The 24604-nt window shown below is 33.4% G+C and overlaps 3 protein-coding genes and 1 long non-coding RNA gene across 4 annotated transcripts in view; 3 read left to right on the forward strand and 1 right to left on the reverse strand.

Annotated features, from left to right (window-relative positions):
* The window catches only part of LOC141389852 (uncharacterized), a 420257-nt gene that overhangs the window by 30882 nt on the left and 364771 nt on the right, over positions 1-24604 (reverse strand). The gene's annotated exons all lie outside the window — the stretch shown is intronic.
* LOC141391396 (uncharacterized) lies at positions 4686-5423 on the forward strand. The gene is made up of 2 exons (XR_012409634.1): positions 4686-4799; positions 4974-5423. It is a non-coding gene; the product is annotated as an uncharacterized lncRNA (long non-coding RNA).
* On the forward strand, positions 16276-17036 carry LOC141391397 (uncharacterized). The gene is made up of 2 exons (XM_073964299.1): positions 16276-16427; positions 16604-17036. Exons 1-2 carry the CDS (start codon positions 16383-16385, stop codon positions 16973-16975), a joined length of 417 nt encoding a protein of 138 aa, XP_073820400.1. The 5' UTR covers positions 16276-16382; the 3' UTR covers positions 16976-17036.
* On the forward strand, positions 23956-24500 carry LOC141391399 (uncharacterized). Its single transcript, XM_073964301.1, has 2 exons — positions 23956-24025; positions 24081-24500. The coding sequence occupies exons 1-2, from the start codon at positions 23987-23989 to the stop codon at positions 24450-24452; spliced, it is 411 nt and encodes a 136-aa protein (XP_073820402.1). The 5' UTR covers positions 23956-23986; the 3' UTR covers positions 24453-24500.

Genomic DNA, 24604 nt, shown 5'->3' on the forward strand with positions numbered 1-24604 from the left:
TTTTTGTTGACTTTTAAATTTCAAATTACAGAAAGTTCGTCCAAAAAATAAAGCTAAGGTAAGGAAAATCAGGAGGTTTGTTTTGGGGCTATACAAAAACATGGACCTACGTTCGGTTAAACATTTTAAGTAAAATCCTCAAAGTACCGAAAATCGGGAAGTATCGTTATATTGGGGCTATGTTGAAAATTGTTGATGCAGATGTGTGGTGACCACTACAACCTTCAAATTTCAAATTACAGTTAGTTCTGTTAAAAATTGTAGCTAAAATTGCCAAATTACTTAAAATTGGGAGGTACCGTTACATGGGAGCTATATCCGAACATGGACCTATGTTGACAATTTTTGGTGGAGAGGTGTTGTGACCACTAAGAACTTCAAATGTCAAATTACTGCTAGTTCGGTTTAATATTGTAGCTAAAATCATCAAATTACTGAAAATCGGGAGGTACCGTTATATGGGGACTTTCTTGACAATTTTTGGTGGAGAGGTGTGGTGACCACTAAGAATTTCAAATGTCAAATGTTCAAATTACAGATAATTCGGTTAAAACTTGTTGGTAAAATTCTCAAAATACCTGAAATCGGGGGTACCGTTATATGGGGGCTATACCAAAACGTGAACCTAGGTCCACAACTTTTGTTATATAAGTTTAGTTACACTTAAGAACCCTAAATGTCAAATTATAGCTATATCGGTCTGAAAATGTAGCTAAAAACGTCAAAATACCGTAAATCGGGTGGTACCGTTATATGGGGGCTATACCAAAACGTGGACCTATGTCCACAAGTTTTGTTGTATAAGTTTATTGATACTTAAGAACCCTAAATGTCAAATTATAGCTAAATCGGTCTGAAAATGTATCTAAAAACGTCAAAATTCCGTAAATCGGGGGCTACCGTTATATGGGGGCTATACCAAAAGGTGGACCTATGTCCACAAATTTTGTTATATAAGTTTATTGAGACTTAAGAACCCTAAATGTCAAATTATAGCTAAATCGGTCTGAAAATGTAGCTACAAACGTCAAAATACCGCAAATCGGGGGTACCGTTATATGGGGGCTATACCAAAACGTGGACCTATGTCCAAAAGTTTTGTTATATATGTTTATTGACACTTAGGAACCCTAAATGTCAAATTATAGCCAAATCGGTCTGAAAATGTAGCTAAAACCGTCAAAATACCGTACATCGGGGGGTACCGTTATATGGGGGCTATACCAAAACGTGGACCTATGTCCACAACTTTTGTTATATAAGTTTATTGACATTTAGGAACCCTAAATGTCAAATTATAGCTAAATCGGTCTAAAAATGTAGCTTAAAGCGTCAAAATACCGCAAATCGGGGGGTACCGTTATATGGGGGCTATACCAAAACGTGAACCTATGTCCACAACTTTTGTTATATAAGTTTATTGATACTTAAGAACCCTAAATGTCAAATTATAGCTAAATCAGTCTAAAAATGTAGCTTAAAGCGTCAAAATACCGCAAATCGGGGGGTACCGTTATATGGGGGCTATACCAAAACGTGGACCGATATAGCCCATCATCGAACTTGACCTGCCTGCAAACAAAAGACGCATTTTCCCAAAATTTCAGCGTCCTATCTCCATTTTTGTGGATGCTAGAGTGATTACCACAGACGGACGGACGGACGGACGGACGTGCTCAGATCGACATAAAATTTTACCCTGATCAAGAATATATATACTTTATAGGGTCGCAAATGAGTATTTCAATGCGTTACAAACGGAAAAACAAACTTAATATACCCTCCATACTATGGTGGAGGGTATAAAAAATAGAAATTGCTAACTCAGAAAACGCATTTTTTGAGTTATGCCACTCTTTGAGTAAATGAGCGATATATGTATACTTTATAGGGTCGCAAATTAAAATTTAATGCGTTACAAACGAAAAAACAAGCGTAATATACCCTCCATACTATGGTGGAGGGTATAACAAAATGAAAATAAAATAAAATAAAACAAAATAAAAAATAAAATAATATAATAAATGTTCTTTTCAACTCACAGAATTCGAAGAATTCTTAGTTGATACGTGCTGACATGTTGCAAAATATTTTGATTTTGGTGTTTCTTTGGAAAAGCTGAAAAGTGAGTGTGATTCTCATTCATATGGGAATACTAGACACTTAAAGAGATCGGTTTTTCGCTAAAAAGGCATCATTTCAAAAACTGAGAGGCCAATTGATAATTCCCTTCGCCGGGATGAAATCATGATATTGGTAGCGATCAGTAAAAATTTTGCAACACTGTCAGTTCGTTTTGAAAAACATTACTCTCTGTAATAGAGAGTAATGATGAATTTTAAGCCATTGGGGGTAACACTCCAGACTTAAAAACAATCAAATGAGATTGAAACTTCAACCAAAAACAAAACAAACAATAAAATAAAATAAAAATAAATGTATAAATAAAATAAATTAAAACAAGTAAACAAGTATCCGTCGGCTTTGCCGACTGAGATGTACCCTCAGCCTATCCTAATTTAAACCATCATCTACGGACAAATCGAATGTATTTATGGCCTTTTCAGTATTTTGTGGCCCTTTTTGGACATTTGAACTTGCCGACAAAAATGTGGATTAGGATAAAATCAAAATTGTTGCGGAGGAGGTACTTAAAGGAATGGACCGACATAGTCGATTACGAAAGTTTATCTTATTTCTGATAGATATCGCGCCCACTAGTCATTTCAGTGGACCAGAAATACATTTTTGACCAGAAAATCGATATCGGTCATTTTGGAAGTTAAACTAAATTTGGACAACATATTAGGAGATCCAAAGTTTTGAACAAATTGGTTTCCCCGTTCAAGAGACATTGTGCATTCCATTTTGCATTTTTAGTGAAATGTTTTAAATATTGAGGGGGAAGTACCGGAAGTTGTTGCCCATCTTCGAACTGAGACTAAGTTTGGACAAAATATGACGAAAGCTAATATGACCAAATCGGTTGATCAGTTCGAGAGTTATAGTGCTCTCCAGCGACAACATATGGTGCTATGGGGTTTTTACACCTTTCGTACAGTTTTATCAAGAAGAATGGACTTGCCCCTGAAAAAGCTTCTACCGTCGTAATTGAGGCAGCGAATGCATGTTGCTTCAACAGAAATAAAAGAGATTCGAAAGCAGGTTTTAAAGTGAACTTATCCGAAATTTTGTGTGGGAGGTACACAAAGGAGTGGACAAATATAATCCATATTCGAAACTGATATACATCTGGTAGATATATTAGGGTGTGTAATGTATGGACCACATCGGTCACTCCCTTCAAGACTTATCATGCGCACAATTTTTCCCAACATTTTTGAACTTTTGTGGGGGAGGTACCTGAAGGAGTGTACCGATATGGCTTATCTTCGAACTTAAGCTAAGTTTGGACGAAGCTCAAATTTTGGACCAAATTGGCAAAACCGTTCGAGAGTTATCATGCGCTCCTTTCTCAGGAAGTATGGACTTGCGCCAGATAAAACGTGTACCGTCGTATGGGGGCGGTGAATACAAGATGCTACAGCAAAAACCGAAGCGATTCGAGAGCTGGTCCTAAACTGAACTTTTCCGAAATTTTGTGTGCGAAGTACCGGAAGGAGTGGACCGATATAACTCATCTTCGAACTTAAACTAAGTATGGACAAAATATTACGAAAACCAAATTTTGGACCCAATCGGCTCATCCGTTCGAGAGTTATCGTGCACACCAGCCAGCCAGACAGACGGACGGACGTTGCTAAATCGACTTTAAATTGTTTGAAAACCCCATTATTTCGATGAGGCACATTTTGTCCGTATGAAAGTGTATATACCCCAGTTAGCATAAATGCTGAGGGTATAAAAAATTAAAAATAAATAAAATAAACATAAAATAAAAAAATAAATTCACTTTGGCAGTTTTGTTGAGATGTGTGTTTTACTTACTATTTGTATGTAAGTCGAGCTTAATCTCATATTTGTTGTTTTCAAATTTAAAAACAACAAGTTTAAAGTGGGATGTAGTTAAAGTTGATTACACACTCACACTTATTCTTGAGCTCGAGTCGTCATAAAATTGGGGAAGGGTTCTTTGTTTCAATACAAAGATCTAAGAGAACTGATGAGTCCAAGTGGCCTTGGACGAAACTAGTCTTCTCTGCCATCCCCTAAAGTAATCAATTTTAACTACATCCCACTTTAAACTTGTTGTTTTTAAATTTGAAAACAACAAATATGAGATTAAGCTTGACTTATGTACATACAAATAGTAAATAAAAAAATAAAAATATAATAAAAGAAGTAAGAAAGTATCAGTCAGCTGCAACAAATATGAGACGATTGGACGATTGGTTGTTGTTATTTTTCGACACCTATCAAAATAGTTATGTGACTAGCTCCGGAAAAAATTGTACCGTTGTAAATGAGGCAGCTAGAACAACCTACAACATGCCACAAGTTTAAAAAATAATTTGTGTCAATTGTGTGTTTTGTGCCGCTCACTTTATAATACGTATGTTAGGTACAAAGTTTAACGGTGATATTTTCAATATGTTCATAATAAGGGGCATAAGTGACATACATAACACTCATCTAATTTGCTCAATTTTGCATTACACTAGAACAGATGTAAGTTCAAGCCTTTAAATGAAAGCGATGATAAGAAGTTTCTATAAAAAGGTAATCGATTTTGTCACAGAAATCAGTTTTCATTCAATCTTCCTTGTTAGTGAGTGCAACAATAACAAAACGACATGAATAAAATAAGTTTTGTAATACTAATTTGCTGTTTCGCAATCGTAAGTCTTTACGGAATGTAACAACCGCAACTAGCACGTTGTTGTCGAAGGTCCTTGGTATAGAGGCTGTAATCCTCCTGGAGCTCCTGGAGGGATAACTCAAACGAGAATCTTAGTGCAAAACAAACAGCTTATCTACCATAATAAAATAAAATTAACTAAACTATTTTTTAGATCTTTGCTGATCTACCCGACTTGTTCCTCCAAAATCAATCTGAAATCGAAGCAAAATGTAAGGAGGAAAGTTCCATTAGCCCAGAATCTTTTGACAACATTTGGACTAAACAAGTTGAGGACACTACCGAAGTTCGTTCATTTTTACTCTGCCTAGCTGAAAACAACGATATATTCAGCACTGAAATGGGCTACACATCTGACGGGATACAGCTCGCACTAAAGAAAAGATCAAAACTGGATTGTGACATTGAATTTCTTGAAGGTTGTATCAATAAATCGAAGAATATTAAGCTGTTTGATATTATGACCCGGGAAATAATCAGATGCATTTTCATTGGGGCTAAGGAACATTGTAAGAAAGTTGAATGATTGATTAATTTAACATTTTATTACTGTGTTATATTAATCATTAATGCCAAATAAAATCGGATATAATGTAGAGAACAATAATGTAGAAATTTCCTTACTTAATAAAATTATAGAATTAGTACAAAGACTACTAAAACATTAGTGCGAGGGATGCTTGAAGGAGTGACCCTAAATATTGGGACATTTCACGACATATGTCGGGAAGTACTGTCTTTCCCTAGTAGTATAACGTTGTAGCCATGATCAAAACAAATAATTGATTTTAGAACTTCTACACGATCAAAGTGCAGCGGAACTGGATTAGAGCACAGAGATGTTGGTTTGAGTGGCAAATTATAGTTGATTCTTTGTATATTTTGGCTAAAACCATCGAAATTCTTAAAATCTGAACATACCGTTATATGTCACAATTTTTATAGTGTTCACTTATGGTACATGGAGAACTTTTCATCACAAATAATACCCATGGAATCCGAAGTTACTGCTATGTTTTAAGCTATACCATAATGTGAACCGATTATCAAACTTAATCTATGTTTGGTAGATATATTACATACATATGTACATATGTTTCCAAAACATCCCTAGTTAATGAACGTCATGCCGAAGTAATGCGAAAGCGGTCCCGGGGTGGCGGTTCCTGTGTAAGACAACTATAGATATTTTACAACCATTAACTCCCATCCATAATGATATATTGATAGTGACCCATCGTTATTACATTCATTAAAAAACAAAACAACAACATCCCCGAAAGGATACCGGAGACCTCTCTCATAACAATGAGAGCACGTCGATTCATATTGGCTTAATGATATGTGACCTCCTTTTTACAGCCGAGTCCAAACGGCGTGTCTTTCATAGCTGAAATACTTAGGAAATGTAAGCCAACATTACGCTGAGGGTAAATCCCCCCCGAATAATTTTTTTTTGCACACATGGGATCGATGGGGACTTTTAGGACGTTGCTTTTAATGGCAAACCCTAGCTCTCCACCAAAATTCAGCTCTGTGGGAATTTTTGCTATTTCAATGTCTATTTTGACCGGACTAATTTGCCACCGCAGAAAATGTTAACGGTCTAGTCTGGGTTTGGATGGAAGACCTTCTAAGTGCAAGGCGGACGTGCTTTCCACTGCACTAAGTGGCTCACTTGGTAGAAATATTATGCTGTGCGAATTTTGGTTCAATCGGCTACTCCTTTTGAGAAATATTGTGTTCACCAGCTAGTCAGACGATCTAAAAAATCCACGACTCTGTTACTGGTTGCAAAAATATTCTTTAAAAAATACACGACTCTGTTACTGGTTGCAAAAATATTCTTTAAAAAATACACGACTCTGTTACTGGTTGCAAAAATATTCTTTAAAAAATACACGACTCTGTTACTGGTTGCAAAAATATTCTTTAAAAAATACACGACTCTGTTACTGGTTGCAAAAATATTCTTTAAAAAATCCACGACTCTACTACTGCTTGGAAAATATTCTTTAAAAAATCCACGACTCTGTTACTGCTTAGAAAAATATTCTTTAAAAAATCCACGACTCATTTACTGCTTAGAAAAATATTCTTTAAAAAATCCACGACTCATTTACTGCTTAGAAAAATATTCTTTAAAAAATCCACGACTCATTTACTGCTTAGAAAAATATTCTTTAAAAAATCCACGACTCATTTACTGCTTAGAAAAATATTCTTTAAAAAATCCACGACTCATTTACTGCTTAGAAAAATATTCTTTAAAACATCCACGACTCTGTTACTGTTTGAAAAAAATATTCTTTAAAAAATCCACGACTCTGTTACTAGTTGAAATAATATTATTTAAAAAACCCACAACTCTGTTTCTTTTTGAAAAAATATTCCTTAAAAAATCCACGACTCTGTTACTGCTTAGAAAAATATGCTTTAAAAAATCCACGACCCTGTTACTGTTTGAAAAAATATTCTTTAACAGATCCACGACTCTGTTACTGCTTAGAAAAATATTCTTTAAAAAATCCACGACTCTGTTACTGTTTGAAAAAATATTCTTTAAAAAATGCACGACCCTTTTACTGTTTGAAAAAATATTCTTTAAAAAATCCACGACTCTGTTACTGCTTAGAAAAATATTCTCTAAAAAATCCACGACTCTGTAACTGTTTGAAAAATTATTCTTTAAAAAAATCCACGACGCTGTTACTGCTTTAAAAAATATTCTTTAAAAAATCCACGACTCTGTTACTGTTTGAAAAAATATTCTTTAAAAAATCCACGACTCTGTTACTGCTTAGAAAAATATTCTTTAAAAAATCCACGACTCTGTTACTAGTTGAAATAATATTATTTAAAAAATCGACGACTCTGTTACTGTTTGAAAATATATTCTTTAAAAAACCCACGACTCTGTTACTGCTTAGAAAAATATTCTCTAAAAAATCCACGACTCTGTTACTGCTTAGAAAAATATTCTTTAAAAAATCCACGACTATGATACTGCTTAGAAAATTATTCTTTAAAAAATCCACGACTGTGTTACTGCTTAGAAAAATATTCTTTAAAAAATCCACGACTCTGTTACTGCTTAGAAAAATATTCTTTAAAAAATCCACGACTCTGTTACTGCTTAGAAAAATATTCTTTAAAAAATCCACGACTCTGTTACTGCTTGAAAATATATTCTTTAAAAAATGCACGACCCTTTTACTGTTTGAAAAAATATTCTTTAACTAATCCACGACTCTGTTACTGCTTAGAAAAATATTCTTTAAAAAATCCACGACTCTGTTACTGCCTAGAAAAATATTCTTTAAAAAATCCACGACTCTGTTACAGCTTAGAAAAATATTCTTTAAAAAATCCACGACTCTGTTACTGCTTAGAAAAATATTCTTTAAAAAATCCACGACTCTGTTACTCGTTGAAATAATATTATTTAAAAAATCGACGACTCTGTTACTGTTTGAAAAAATATTCTTTAAAAAATCCACGACTCTGTTACTGCTTAGAAAAATATTCTTTAAAAAATCCACGACTCTGTTACTGTTTGAAAAAATATTCTTTAAAAAATCCACGACTCTGTTACTGTTTGAAAAAATATTCTTTAAAAAATCCACGACTCTGTTACTGCTTAGAAAAATATTCTTTAAAAAATCCACGACTCTGTTACTGTTTGAAAAAATATTCTTTAAAAAATCCACGACTCTGTTACTGTTTGAAAAAATATTCTTTAAAAAATCCACGACTCTGTTACTGTTTGAAAAAATATTCTTTAAAAAATCCACGTCTCTGTTACTGTTTGAAAAAATATTCTTTAAAAAATCCACGACTCTGTTACTGTTTGAAAAAATATTCTTTAAAAAATCCACGACTCTGTTACTGTTTGAAAATATATTTTTTAAAAAATCCACGACTCTGTTACTGTTTGAAAAAATATTCTTTAAAAAATCCACGACTCTGTTACTGTTTGAAAAAATATTCTTTAAAAAATGCACGACCCTTTTACTGTTTGAAAAAATATTCTTTAACTAATCCACGACTCTGTTACTGCTTAGAAAAATATTCTTTAAAAAATCCACGACTCTGTTACTGCTTAGAAAAATATTCTTTAAAAAATCCACGACTCTGTTACTGCCTAGAAAAATATTCTTTAAAAAATCCACGACTCTGTTACAGCTTAGAAAAATATTATTTAAAAAATCGACGACTCTGTTACTGTTTGAAAATATATTTTTTAAAAAATCCACGACTCTGTTACTGCTTAGAAAAATATTCTCTAAAAAATCCATGGCCCTGTTACTGTTTGAAAAAATATTCTTTACAAAATCCACGACTCTGTTACTGCTTAGAAAAATATTCTTTAAAAAATCCACGACTCTGTTACTGCTTAGAAAAATATTCTTTAAAAAATCCACGACTCTGTTACTGCTTAGAAAAATATTCTTTAAAAAATCCACGACTCTTTTACTGCTTAGAAAAATATTCTTTAAAAAATCCACGACTCTGTTACTGCTTAGAAAAATATTCTTTAAAAAATCCACGACTCTGTTACTGCTTAGAAAAATATTCTTTAAAAAATCCACGACTCTGTTACTGCTTAGAAAAATATTCTTTAAAAAATCGACGACTCTGTTACTAGTTGAAATAATATTATTTAAAAAATCGACGACTCTGTTACTGTTTGAAAACTATTCTTTAAAAAATCCACGACGCTGTTACTGCTTGAAAAAATCCAAAAAAAATCCACGACTCTGTTACTGTTTGAAAAAATATTCTTTAAAAAATCCACGACTCTGTAACTGTTTAGAAAAATATTCTTTAAAAAATCAACGACTCTGTTACTAGTTGAAATAATATTATTTAAAAAATCCACGACTCTTTTACTGCTTAGAAAAATATTCTTTAAAAAATCCACGACTATGTTACTGCTTAGAAAAATATTCTTTAAAAAATCCACGACTCTGTTACTGCTTAGAAAAATATTCTTTAAAAAATCCACGACTCTTTTACTGCTTAGAAAAATATTATTTAAAAAATCCACTACTATGTTACTGCTTAGAAAAATATTCTTTAAAAAATCCACGACTCTTTTACTGCTTAGAAAAATATTCTTTAAAAAATCCACTACTATGTTACTGCTTAGAAAAATATTCTTTAAAAAATCCACGACTCTGTTACTGCTTAGAAAAATATTCTTTAAAAAATCCACGACTCTGTTACTGCTAAGAAAAATATTCTTTAAAAAATCCACGACTCTGTTACTGCTTAGAAAAATATTCTTTAAAAAATCTCCGACTCTGTTACTGCTTAGAAAAATATTCTTTAAAAAATCCACGACTCTGTTACTGTTTGAAAAAATATTCTTGAAAAAATCCACGACTCTGTTACTGTTTGAAAATATATTTTTTAAAAAATCCACGACTCTGTTACTGTTTGAAAAAATATTCTTTAAAAAATCCACGACTCTGTTACTGTTTGAAAATATATTTTTTAAAAAATCCACGACTCTGTTACTGTTTGAAAAAATATTCTTTAAAAAATCCACGACTCTGTTACTGTTTGAAAAAATATTCTTTAAAAAATGCACGACCCTTTTACTGCTTGAAAAAATATTCTTTAACTAATCCACGACTCTGTTACTGCCTAGAAAAATATTCTTTAAGAAATCCACGACTCTGTTACAGCTTAGAAAAATATTCTTTAAAAAATCCACGACTCTGTTACTGCTTAGAAAAATATTCTCTAAAAAATCCACGACCCTGTTACTGTTTGAAAAAATATTCTTTACAAAATCCACGACCCTGTTACTGTTTGAAAAAATATTCTTTACAAAATCCACGACTCTGTTACTGCTTAGAAAAATATTCTTTAAAAAATCCACGACTCTGTTACTGCTTAGAAATATATTCTTTAAAAAATCCACGACTCTGTTACTGCTTAGAAAAATATTCTTTAAAAAATCCACGACTCTGTTACTGCTTAGAAATATATTCTTTAAAAAATCCACGACTCTGTTACTCGTTGAAATAATATTATTTAAAAAATCGACGACTCTGTTACTGTTTGAAAATATATTCTTTAAAAAATCCACGACTCTGTTACTGCTTAGAAAAATATTCTCTAAAAAATCCACGACCCTGTTACTGTTTGAAAAAATATTCTTTAAAAAATCCACGACTCTGTTACTGTTTGAAAAAATATTCTTTAAAAAATCCACGTCTCTGTTACTGCTTAGAAAAATATTCTTTAAAAAATCCACGACTCTTTTACTGCTTAGAAAAATATTCTTTAAAAAATCCACGACTATGTTACTGCTTAGAAAAATATTCTTTAAAAAATCCACGACTCTGTTACAGCTTAGAAAAATATTCTTTAAAAAATCCACGACTCTGTTACTGCTTAGAAAAATATTCTTTAAAAAATCCACGACTATGTTACTGCTTAGAAAAATATTCTTTAAAAAATCCACGACTCTGTTACTGCTTAGAAAAATATTCTTTAAAAAATCCACGACTCTGTTACTGCTTAGAAAAATATTCTTTAAAAAATCCACGACTCTGTTACTGCTTAGAAAAATGTTCTTTAAAAAATCCACGACTATGTTACTGCTTAGAAAAATATTCTCTAAAAAATCCACGACTCTGTTACAGCTTAGAAAAATATTCTTTAAAAAATCCACGACTCTGTTACTGCTTAGAAAAATATTCTTTAAAAAATCCACGACTCTGTTACTGCTTAGAAAAATATTCTTTAAAAAATCTCCGACTCTGTTACTGCTTAGAAAAATATTCTTTAAAAAATCCACGACTCTGTCACTGCTTAGAAAAATATTCTTTACAAAATCCACGACTCTGTTACTGCTTAGAAAAATATTGTTTAAAAAATCCACGACTCTGTTACTGCTTATAAAAATATTCTTTAAAAATCGACGACTCTGTTACTGTTTGAAAATATATTCTTTAAAAAATCCACGACTCTGTTACTGTTTGAAAATATATTCTTTAAAAAATCCACGACTCTGTTACTGTTTGAAAAAATATTCTTTAAAAAATCCACGACTCTGTTACTGTTTGAAAATATATTGTTAAAAAAATCCACGACTCTGTTACTGTTTGAAAAAATATTCTTTAAAAAATCCAAGACTCTGTTACTGTTGGAAATAATAATCTTTAAAAGATCCACGACTATGTTACTGTTTGAAAATATATTCTTTAAAAAATCCACGACTCTGCTACTGTTTGAAAAATTGATGAAAAAATTTAATCATGCGATAAAAATTTAATCATAAATGTTACATTCATATAAATTCAGGGATTTGTTAGGAATGTAGTAGGTACATATTTGGAGCCAAAATACCGGACCAGACCCACTGCATTGGGCTGAAAATAAATTTTCGCGGCAACGGTGGTTGCGCCCACGAGCAATAAAAACGAAATATTTACAAATTTCCTTTAAAAGTGAGGTTCAACGTTCCATCAGTCATGAAAAACTAAAACATATAAGTCTCAATAATCGGCAGAATTCGACTTAACCATTTTTTTAACGTTTATAATTAAATCGCTTTAGAGTAAAGACTGGGCGAAAAATCCGACAAAGTCCGTAAGAGAAAAGGAAGATTACAGACAAAATATGTTGAAAAATTTAAAATCCTCCTCGGTTTGACAATGGACCGAAGAAGTGAGGTAGAAAATATCTATTTTTGAATTGTCAAGCATAAAGTCCATAAAAAGTTGTCATTAAAACTCATTACGACGGGCCAGCAAAGCGGACCGGGATCTGCTAGTTTTCAAATAAAAAAAAATTAAAAAAAATAACGAGAAATTAATTGAATTAACATTAAAAATTATATTCGCCCTAATAGGGAAATTTTTTAAAATAAACAAGTAAGAACGGCGCACAGTGTGTCCAAATTCAATATTTTGTGCCAAAAATGCAAAAAACCAATTGTTGAAAATTCCAAAAAATTGTACATGAAGGGATAGAAAACATGCTAGCTAAGAGAGAAAAAAAATGTTCGTTGGTTGTACCGTTATTATTGAAGTAACGGTACCTATAACATGACATTATTTTCGTTAAAACAAATACTACAAATCGCAAGGAAATTCGTCGATTTTGTGTGAACCATATTATCACGAGCTATTGGAATTTTTAATGGTTCTTTTTGTTATCCGATAGTACGAAATCTGACGTATTAAACTGTGCTTAGAAGTAAATGTATTTGCGTTCCTGTTCTGTAGAATAACCTGATTTGTTTTGAACATTTTTACGTGTATATTTTTAATTAGTTCTTTTTTAATAGGATATAACTAATGTAATGGTACTCAAATATAGAGGAGCTCTCGAACTATCAATTTCTCAATTGATTAATTTCGATCAAGTGCGACGCCGGGAAATAGCCCCCCTATAACGGTACCACCCGATATTATGTATTTTCAGGATTTTACCTACAATAACACTATGCAACACTGAAAATGCAAACAACTTCTACCGTGCATTTTTTGAAAATACATATTTACACTACAAAAACCCTAGTAGGGTTTTGTCCTGTCAGATCCAGTTCGGATTTTATGACCTCATCTAAGTCAGGCTAAATCTACACTTTTTTGCATTTATCAGGCCTTTATCTCAGAAACGAATAGGAATTTGGCCTTACTGTCTTTAGCAATATTGTAGCCCTAAACTAGTAGAACTTATCTTTTGAAAAAAACACATAAGAAAAATTCCATGTAAAGCATCAAAATCTATAAAATATAGAAAATTTTACATAATTGCGGATATTCTGGTCAGCATCGGCTAAACTATTGGGAGTTGAACCAAGTAACCTTTTGCAAAAATCTTCCAAATAAAGTTCTCAACAATTCTTTAGATCATTCTGAAACTCTAAAATGCTTACTTCATGTTGTTTCAGCGGAATTTTGCACCATATATTTTACAACACGTATTTCAAACACAGTTCACACCAACAGTTTAATCTCGCATTTTGGATTTCACTACATTATTGACATTTTTATTAAATCGTCGTTGAAAAATGTACTGAAAACAACAGCATAGTGTCATTTTACAACAATGACATGTTCTGAAGAGTTGTGTATTACATTCCAGGGAATATTTTTCCAAAAGCAAATATTCAGAAAAAATTAACGGTTTTGGAGATACGGTGCGAAATGTATAAAAATTGTGGAATTTTTGCATATATTTTGAAATTTGAGGCAATAAATGTAGTTTTTCGAGTTCATTATTTCTCCAGATATTTTATTCTTGTCTTTATCTACAAATTTGCTTCAGAGGTCAGAAGAAGATTCGCATTGGTTTCAGAGATATAGCCCCGAATTTCTTTAAAAACTCCATATTTAACCATGTTTAGATGGGGCCATAAAATCCGAGCTGGATCTGACACAACAAAACCCAACTAGGGTTTCTTGTCGTTTGGGTCTGTACTTTCAAAAAATCCTAAGTTCGCGTGTTTTAAAAGAGTAAACCTTGGCTTCAGCTATGTTAAATTTTCAAAAATATTGGTGATATATAGATCCACGTTTTAATGTAGCCCCATATAACGGTACCGCCCGATTTCAGGTAATTTAGAGTTTTTAAATACATTTTCGAAAGGAAGTTGCTACAATTCTGCATTTAGGGTCCTGGTGGTCAAAAAAAACTTGCACACAAAAAATTGTGGGCATAGGTCCACTTTTTGATAGAACTCTCATACTCGTATAACGGTACCCCCGATTTTAGGTCCATATCTCAATCCTCCACTCCAACAGTAATTTAAATTCCAAATTTCAGAATTCCACCTCTATTCATTCAGCCAAATCCAAATTGTACCAAATTTTGTAGCATTTAGTACTTTTCGTATACATAAGTACGAAATTAAAAGAACTATCTAATGCCTCCACTTTAACTGAAATCTTAATTCTAAATTTCAGGATTCCAGCTCTATCCATTCACCCAAATCCCAATTCTACCAAGTTTAGTATCAATTAGTACTTTTCGTACGCATGTAGTACCAATTTCCAAAACTACTTCAATCCTATTCTTCAAAGGTAAACTTATTTCCAAATTTCAGTTTTCCATCCCTATCCGTTCAATCAAATCCAAATAGTACAAAATGTTGTACCATTTAGTACTTTTCGTGCACATGAGTACGAATTTCCAACTCTACCAACATATCTCCATCCTACCCTCCAGAAGTAATCTTAATTCTAACTTTTAGGTTTCCGGCTCTATCCATTCACCCAAATCCAAATTGTACTAAATTTAGTACCATTAACCACTTATCGTACAGGAAAGTGTGAATTTTCAAAACTACATCGATATTTCTATCCTATGCTACAACAGTAGTCTTAATTCCAAGTTTCATGATTTCAGCTCCATCCATTCACCCAAGGCCCAGTTGTACTAAATTTAGTACCACTTAGTACCTTTCGTACACACAAGTACGAATTTCCAAAACCATTTCCTTATACCATAGCCACTTTCCAACCTTGATTACCATCCCAAAATTCAAGATTCCAGTTATATCCCTGCAAAATATGCAATTAATACCAAATTTAGTAACTTTTAGTACTTTTTCATACACTTGTAGTTCGAATTTCCAAAAATTCTTTGGTACATCTTTCTAACTATCCATCCATCAGTGACCCTTATTCCAAATTTCAGAATTCTAGCTCTTCCCGTTTGCCTAATACAAAAGGTTCCCTATTTAGTTTTTAGTACTATTTGTAACCTTCTAGTTCGAATTTCCAAAATACCAGCCTTATCTCACCCCTACACACCAACAACACTCAAAATATAAACCTTTAGCGTGGACGACGATCTGTCAGTAACTCAGTCTTCACTAAGCTCTTTTAGATAAATTCACATTAGTTTCTGACAATTTTGAGTCGATTTTGGTCCATCCTTTGCAATATTTCTCTCAAACCTAAATTAAGTTCTAAAATGAACTACGTGTACCGGAGAACCTCTTCGGGTATCACCCTGTCAAAGTTCAGAATTTTCTCTCCTTGTGGTATTGATGGTGTTATTTTCTCTTCACACAGTTTAATATCCAAACGTTTCTGTATTTATCGATGGTTTTGAAGTTTGATTTTTCTGTTTTGTATATTATGTATTTCCTTCGGTCGGCGAAAGGTCATCAGCGTCCACTGATGGATGTTAAAATATTTGAAAAATAATGTGATGTTCCTAATCGTTCATCCAGCTGTGTGAATCTTCAAGTCTGAGATGGTCATAAACCAACAAACAAAAACATAACACAATTTTAAAAAATAGTTTGCGTCAATTGTGTGTTGTGTGCCGCTCACTTTATAATCCATCTGTTAGGTCCAAAGTTGAACGGTGATAATTTCAATATGTTCATAATAACTGACATAAGTGGCATACAAAACACTCATCTAATTAGCTCAATTAAATTTGCATTACACTAGAACAGATGTAAGTTCATGCCTTCAAATGTAAGCGATGATAAGAAGTTTCTATAAAAAGGTAATCGTTTTTGTCACAGAAATCAGTTTTCATTTAATCTTCCTTGCACTCACTACAACAATAACAAAACGAAATGAATAAATTAAGCTTGGTAATATTAATTTGCTGTTTCGCAATGGTAAGTCTTTACGGAATGTAACGACCGCAACTAGCACGTTGTTGTCGAAGGTCCTTGGTATAGAGGCTGTAATCCTCCTGTAGCTCCTGGAGAGGATAACTCAAACGACAATCTTAATGCAAAACAAACGGCTTATCTACGATAATAAAATAAAATTAACTAAACTATTTTTTTAGATCTTTGCTGATCTTCCCGACTGGTTCCCCCAAAATCAATCTGAAATCGAAGCAAAATGTAAGGAGGAAAGTTCCATTAGCCCAGAATCTTTAGAAAAAATTTGGACTAAAGATATTGAGGACACTACCGAAGTTCGTTCATTTTTACTCTGCCTAGCTCAAAATAAAAATGTATTCAGCACTGAAATGGGCTACAAAGCTGATCGGCTACAGCTCGTAATGAAGGAAAGAGGAAAACTGGATTGTGACATGGAATTTGTTGAAGGTTGTGTCAATAAATCAAAAGATGTGAAGCCAGATGATGTCATGACCTTTGACATAACCAAATGCATGATTGATGGGGTTGAGGAACATTGTAAGAAAGTTGAATGATTGATTTAACACAGTAATGAAGAATACGAAATAAAAATGGATATAATGTAGAGAACAACAATTTAGAAATTTTTCTTCTGCTTGTTTGATGTGTTCGAGTCTGAAACATCGTTTTTATCACCCAAATTAGGAAAGCTTTTTCAAAACATTCAGCAATATGAGAAGTAAACGGTGCTCTTGAAGCAACTTTAAATGTAAGGTGCTTACACCTGGGTTTTTGCGAATTCTGAAACTACAATGTTCATAGATGGGAAGAATAAAAAAAAACAAAAAAATCGCCGGAGCGCTTTTTAAATAAATCGCGATTCACGTTGGCATTTTTAAGGGTTTTTTAGGTTTTCACGATTTTGCATGGAAACCGCTAGTCTTATCGAAATGGAACAAAAGAAAATGTTATAGCTATGAAAATTTTCTACAAGATTGATCTTTAGGGTATTCTCGTAGGTTTTACAATTTTTGAGCTCAAATTGGGACAATGCACTGACTGTATCGCCCCCTTATAAAACGATGTCATGTGCGGTGTGCTTTAACTAACTTTAAATAAAAGTCGCTTACACCTGAGAAGTTTTTGCGTGTTCTGAAACAGCATTGTTCACATTCACTCAGAGAAAAAAGACCCCATACGTTGTCAAACTGACCAGATCCTTAATCAATAGTGTATCAATACCGTTCGTAGTCGAAATGAGCACGCCGTTGCCAATTTGACAACGAAATAGTGTCAACGGTTTCGGGAATTGCCAAGGTATCGTTGTCAAAAACATAACAATTGTGCACATATTGGCACCGTTAGTGGTAAATTCGTAGGTGACAAATGAAGCTTCCCAGCAAACCAAATGTCGGATGTCCGACATATCGGAACAATTTCAGAAGCAAAATCGTTCAGATTTCGTATCGATTTCTATACGATTTTTCGGAGGGGAATTCGTTCAGATTTCGTTCCGATTTCGGAGAAAATGTCGGAAGTAAATTTCCCTTCGAATTTGCTAATGTTTTTCTTCCGATTTCGTTACGAATTCGGATCGATATGTCGGAAACAAATTTCCCTTCGCACAACAACCACCTTTTGTATATATCTAACAAGCAACATTTTAGTTTGTTGTCGAAAAACAAAATGGTTAACTTTGTAGACCCTTCTGCCCTATCCAACAATATACTCAGCAACATTTTATGAAAGTGGTTCCATGAGATGTCATAACTGCACTGGATCTTTTTCATTGGTTGAACTGAATTCGTGAAAGATCCGATAATTTCTTTAGCATAACAACAAAATCCATGAATGCTATTCCTATACTACCGAATCTTTTCGTCAACATTGGAACCAATTTTATGAATGCAATCTACTTCCGATGGAATGACGACTTGGACGTCGTCATGGTAGCACCTGAAGTCCTTAGGTCCTTTCATCACAACGTGATGGTTAAGTTGATTCCGATAATAATATGCCAGGAGAAACTGTACAGTCTGCAACTCATAATGTTAACTGATTGAAAATAGTATTCCATGGAATTAGTCAAGATGTCATATCAAAACGTTGGTGTAGATGCCATCCCAAAGGATTGGTAAATATGTATGTCATACCACAAGGTTAGCATCTGAAAATTATTTGGATCTTTTGAGGGTCATTCTCTTCTAAAAAGAATGGGTGAAGATACTAAAAACATGGAATGCCAAATCACTTGCACTCATGCTTAAATTGAATCTTTGGCATCGAACATTTTGCTGGGCATCTACTATTTGTCAAAATATTTGTTTATGTTGTTGGAAAATTACAACAATAATAATTTTACAACAAAGGGGTTTAACATTATGATATTCGAACAGCCTTTGTATAAATATGATTATATGAACATTTTTGAAATTGCAAGGTTTTACAAAATGTAAAGCAATGCCGGTTGAAATTATTCTATAGTTTGAAGTCAATAGCGAAAATTTTGAACTTTTCTGAGGGACGAGCCAAAGGCAGAGACGTACGCAGGTACCTCCACACAAAAATTCAAATGCCCGAAACTTTGAACATCTTAAAATTACCTCCAGAAGTACATAAATTAAGTACCAAGATGGTCTATATGGGACAACAACTTCGGATACCTCACTCACAAAAGTTCAGCATAAATACAATTTATGGGCTGTTCGAAGATCCATTAGATATTTTGACCAATGGTGCACCTTGCGGTCTTGATATAATGGTTCAAAAGCTCTAAATCTTACGGTAACCAAATGACGTCTTGCACGTTAATTATCAAAAGGAATGAATTCCGAAATTAGGCTCACTTCCAAAATGGACTATATCGGTGCATTTTTTCAGGTTCTTCTCCGCAAAAGCGTTTTTATCGAAGTCAAATTTATGAGCACAACATAAGCATTTATTCGCGACGCCCACAATCGTCCAAAAAGGCCACAAAATGTTTTATTACTTGTTTTTCAGAACAGGGTTTCGGAGCCGAGGTATTTTTGGCTCCAGGCCGAGTCGACTCCGAGGGTGAATTCCTATACCACTAAAAACGAATAAAATGTGGATAAGTGTTTAACTTTTTCCTATATTTGGGCCCATATATGCTAATCTGTTTGTTTTTCCTAACATATTTTTTATAATGTTCATTAATACTACAGATCATAAATATGAAGTAACATTCATATTTATATTATTTCTACTGTATCTTATATTGAAAAATAGCAACAAAATACAACTTAGAAATTTGTCAGTTTTACCTTTTTCCCGAGTATATTCTGGAAGGAACTTTTCCCCGTGCGAAATTCTTTACGCCTTCAAACTATGTGAAAATAAAAGGGCAATACAAATCAAAAAACTGCATGCCGCAAAAATAATAAGCACTTCATGACGACGTTTTAAAATGCCTGTAAGCCAAAATTTTACTCTGCTTCTAGAGCATTAATGATGAGTCTATAAAGACTCCCTTCCGCTCGTCTATAGAGACTTCCTTCCGCTCGTCTATACCGACAAATTTCAGGTGAAAAGTTTTATACCCCCCAGGAAGACTTAATACCAAATTTCAGCCATTTAGGTGGGATATTCAGGTCACAAATCCTTGCATATGGTTTTGTATATGCTAATTTTATGCAAATAAGTCAAAATATGCACGATATGCAAAAATGTCTGGGGCTAATTCATTTAATTTTGTGTTAAAACGAGTTTCTGTCACATAAACATACGGATTTTTTGAGAAAGGAACGGGTAAAACTGGTAAAAGACAATGAAAACGTGACAATATAGATTTTTTGGAACCTACATAAAATTCTCGGAGGAACATTTTTGTAGAATTTTTTCATGTAGAAAATCTGAGCTATATAATATATATATATATATATATATATATATATATATATATATATATATATATATATATATAATTGTTCCACAAACATCCCATAAGGGACAAGGGAGACTTCTCTCATATCAATGAGTGCACCCCGATTCATATTAGCTCAATGATATGGAACCTACAGTTTATCGCCAAGTCGAACGGCGTATCTAAGACACCACTTCTGTAGAGAAGTTTTACATGGCTGAAATACTCAGGAAATGTCGTCAATATTACTGAGGGGTATTTTGCCACCGTTGAAAAGTGTTTTGATGTTGCCTGTCCGGGGAATCGAACCCACGACCTTATGTGTGCAAGGCGGGTGTGCATACCATTGCACCACGGTGGCACCCGAGCTATAACTACAAAATATTCTACAAAAATATTCCTCATTCTATTTAACTGAAAACATGTCTCAAAATGATGAAACAATATCGCCAAACAAAGCTATAAAGCATTTTTTTCAGGCGTTGTTGGGGTTACTGGGATCTTTTGGGTTACTTAATATACTCAATATTGGCTTTCATTCTCATAGGGAATTTTTTTCACTCCTAGACCATTTGATGTCACATTGTAAGCAGTAGGATATCCGAAGAGAACACAATGTCTTTCGGCGGAGTTTAACAGATCCTTTAATAGAAGACAAGGATAATTTCTCACAAAAGACAAGATGAAAAAACCAGTACACCTTTGTGAGAAGACCAGTAGGTCTTCTGACAAGAGACTTGTAGGGCTTATATAGAAGACGTAAAATGTTCAATTATAACTCGATTGTTATAGAACCTTACTTTTGCTTGCAAAAAATTAAAGGACCAATTGGACCAACAAATATTTTCCACATGAATTTTGTAAACAAAATAGAGTTGAAAAAGTCTAGACTTCAAAGGATAGTAAATATCCTGTGAATCGTCCTCTAAATACCGTTCGCTTATATGTTTTCTTATAGATTTCTTTCAAATAAATAATGTTTTTTGAAAAAAATTGGTGTGCCGAATTTAGTGTTTTATTTCTACAATCTAGAAAAAAATTGCCCGGAGTCGGAGTCGAGTTATTTTTTTCGACTCAGACTCCGACTCCAGCAAAATTGCTAGACTCCGACTCCGAAACCCTGTTTCAGAAAAGAAAAATTATGAATTTTCATAAGTTTGCATCCGCTGTGCCGACAAAATTGATTAACCTTCGGGCATAGTCCTTTAATGTCATCGAGTCCATAAACATCTACTCCTACCATTAAGATAGAAATAAGCCGGAACAACAACCAATGGGGTATCAGATGGAGTTTTTGCGATTTAACATGTTTTCTCAGGACTTTGCTAAAATTGTGCTAAATTTTTTTTTGCGAATCTCAAATATGGATTTCGTAGTCTTAGTAGGAGGGTTCGGAGTCTATGAGTCGTAGTTTGTATTTCCCTTAATGTCATTTTCTGATTTTTTAGTTGGCTTTACGGACTCTGTCACTTCTGGTACAATGGTAAAGTTTTGGTGTTTTTATATTTTTCTTAAAATAGGTGGATAGACAATCAATTTGGAAGAAAAGGCGCCGTAGAGAATTTTTGATTGGAAATATTAGATCCAAGTCTAATCTGCACTCGCAGATTTGAGTTATTCTTCTTTTTGGATTTATTTATTTTTATTAATGGTACAAATAATCATTAAAAGGTTTTTGAGATAGATCTTTTTATCAGAATCAGCCCTCGTGGCAAAAATGTGTTCAATTGAAAACTTAGTAAGGCAAAAATAATACAAAACTTGTTTAATGGGACATAAGTTAGTGTGTGATATCTGGATATGTACTTTAAAGAAGAAGAAAAGACGTTATGTTCGGACCGATCTGTTTATATCCTCCGCCACATTAAAACATTGTCTCTATCTCTATTCGACATATTCGCGAATGCAATCCCTGTGTTCAAACGCGGATATATTTTAACAACTTTCTGCATGGAGGTTCTCCCACCAAAAGGATTTCAAATATCCATATTACAGACAGATTGAACTTTTTAAAAGTTAGGATAATAGCTTCGAAATATCGAAAAGTTTTAGATAGCGAAAACGTACACCTATATTGGCAATTCTCTGGGGGAATTAGAACCCAAATTGCCAAATAAGAGCTAATAGGGTGGAAATTTATGGGATATACCAAAGAGTAAACCGGTATGGGTAATATTCATTTGAAAGATTTTTTAATTATTGCGTCAATGCTGTTGGAGAATTTGGTTTACATCTTAAAAATACCGAACGTTAATTGATATGGTTCATTTCCAATTCTAAACATCAAACGACTAACATAGTATACTCTGTTCCAAATTTCAAACTTGTATCTAAAATATTGTACACTCTCTCTGTATTGAATTTATATAATTTATGTCAATATTGCATATAAAATTACCTAAAAACATTTTTAATAGCTTTTCATAACGCTACACAACGTTTTTAAATTTTAGGATTTTTAGTCAATTTTCTGTTTTTCAAAATTGTTTATTGACAATTTGAAAATAAACACAATTCACCCAATCTTGACCTCGAAACAATTGATTACTGAACCAGTGATCAGCCCATGAGCAAGGGATGAATGAACAGATTTTACGAAACTTTTACGGGTTACTGGTTTCAGTATAAATTCATATTGCATATGTTTGAGATCTGCTTAAACATAACAAAAGGGAACTCACTCCACTCAGCGAAGTGGCGGAAGACACGATTGAGGTGGAAGAGAAATTGCATGTTGTCTCTCCAGCCGTCTGTTGCGTAATCTAAGTTTTACCATTGCTGAAGACCGTTATAACTGCTGTTTTCTTTCCTGCACAAAGAAGTACTTGATGTTTAGAGATTTACTTATTTACTGATTTACGATCAATGGAGTTCATCGTCCTTGACAACGCGAAGAATGCGATACAGCACATTGTGCTGGCAATTGATGAACTTTATCATCGAACATTTGCTGCAGTCGAACGACAACCCCTGCTTTTTTGCGGTATTCATGGTCGAACTCATCTAACACATTCTGGACATTGTTTGAGCTTTTCCATTTTTCGATTTGAGCGCAGCCAATTTAATTTCTTCAGATTTATTCATGAGGCTAGGCCTGATATTTAAATTTCGTAAGGTGTTTGTAGTCAAATGCAAGCTTCACTTCTCCAGATAAAGCGTGCTTACCAAGTACTCCTTTATCCGAGCAGTTTTCTTGTAGGTAGCCGTGTGGATTCTTGTTTGACATGAGGTTGGAATTTCAATGTCTATGATGGAAAGGTTTGAGATTATAAGGCGTGTAGCAATGCCTATTGGCGTATGCTCCCTTTTGATCGTTTATGCTGCATAGTCATCCTCCCAAGGACTATCTGTACTGCTGTCGTATGAGTTCGTGCTACTTTTGGGACAATCATGTACCGCTGAGCTGGTGAGGGTGAACATTGTCACGTCCCTTGTTCTCGTTTGTTCTCTAAAAACTCTTAGTTGAAAGAAAACATTTTGTTCCAAAGGTGTTACGTGTCCGAAATTGCATATGCGTTATATAACTAAAATTTGATATTGAATACGTTTGACGCAATTGGTAAATAAAAAACATGTATAGTAGACCGTGAACTTTAATACCTATACCACAACTAATAATAACATTTTTTGATAAGAACTTCTATAAAAACACAACAAAATATTTCCCAAAATGCAGTGAGCAGTTTCAAGAGCATTCTTCAAGATGTTTAAATTTTTAACATTTATTTGTATGATTTCCTTGGTAAGAATAAATTAATTAATTAAATTCCAAAATCAAAAACCACGTTTTATTACAGGTCCTGTCGGAACGCCCCGATTGGTATCCAGAAAATCCCAATGCAATTGAAGCCGAATGTACAAATAAATATTCGATTAGTGCTGAAACTGTTGAAAAGATACGTGCATATCAAATTGAAGATACACCGGCAATACGTTCCGCTTTGCTTTGTAGTGCTGTTGGTAAAAATATCTATAGACCAGAGTTTGGTTTTGAACCGGAACGTTATGTAATTGGCATAAAGTATGGCCTGAATGTTGATTGTAAGGTAGAATATATAAGCGGCTGTGCCCAGAAGTATATGGACATTGAATCTCAGGAGGAAAAATACTTTAAATTCTTTAAATGTGTTATTGAAAATAGAAAAGATAATTGTAAAAAGATTGAGTAAAATATGTTAATTAAAAAAAAAATGAATAAATAATTTCTAAATATAAAACATTATGATTCCTCTTCATTTAATGAGAAAATAACACCAATTGTTTATCAGCATCTGCAGTTCATAAAAACAAGTTCACACCTTTGCTGATAACAAATTTGAAT

The sequence above is a fragment of the Musca autumnalis genome, unplaced genomic scaffold, assembly GCF_047663935.1.
Source record: "Musca autumnalis isolate F117 unplaced genomic scaffold, ASM4766393v1 scaffold_1, whole genome shotgun sequence".
NCBI classification, from domain to species: Eukaryota; Metazoa; Arthropoda; class Insecta; order Diptera; family Muscidae; genus Musca; species Musca autumnalis.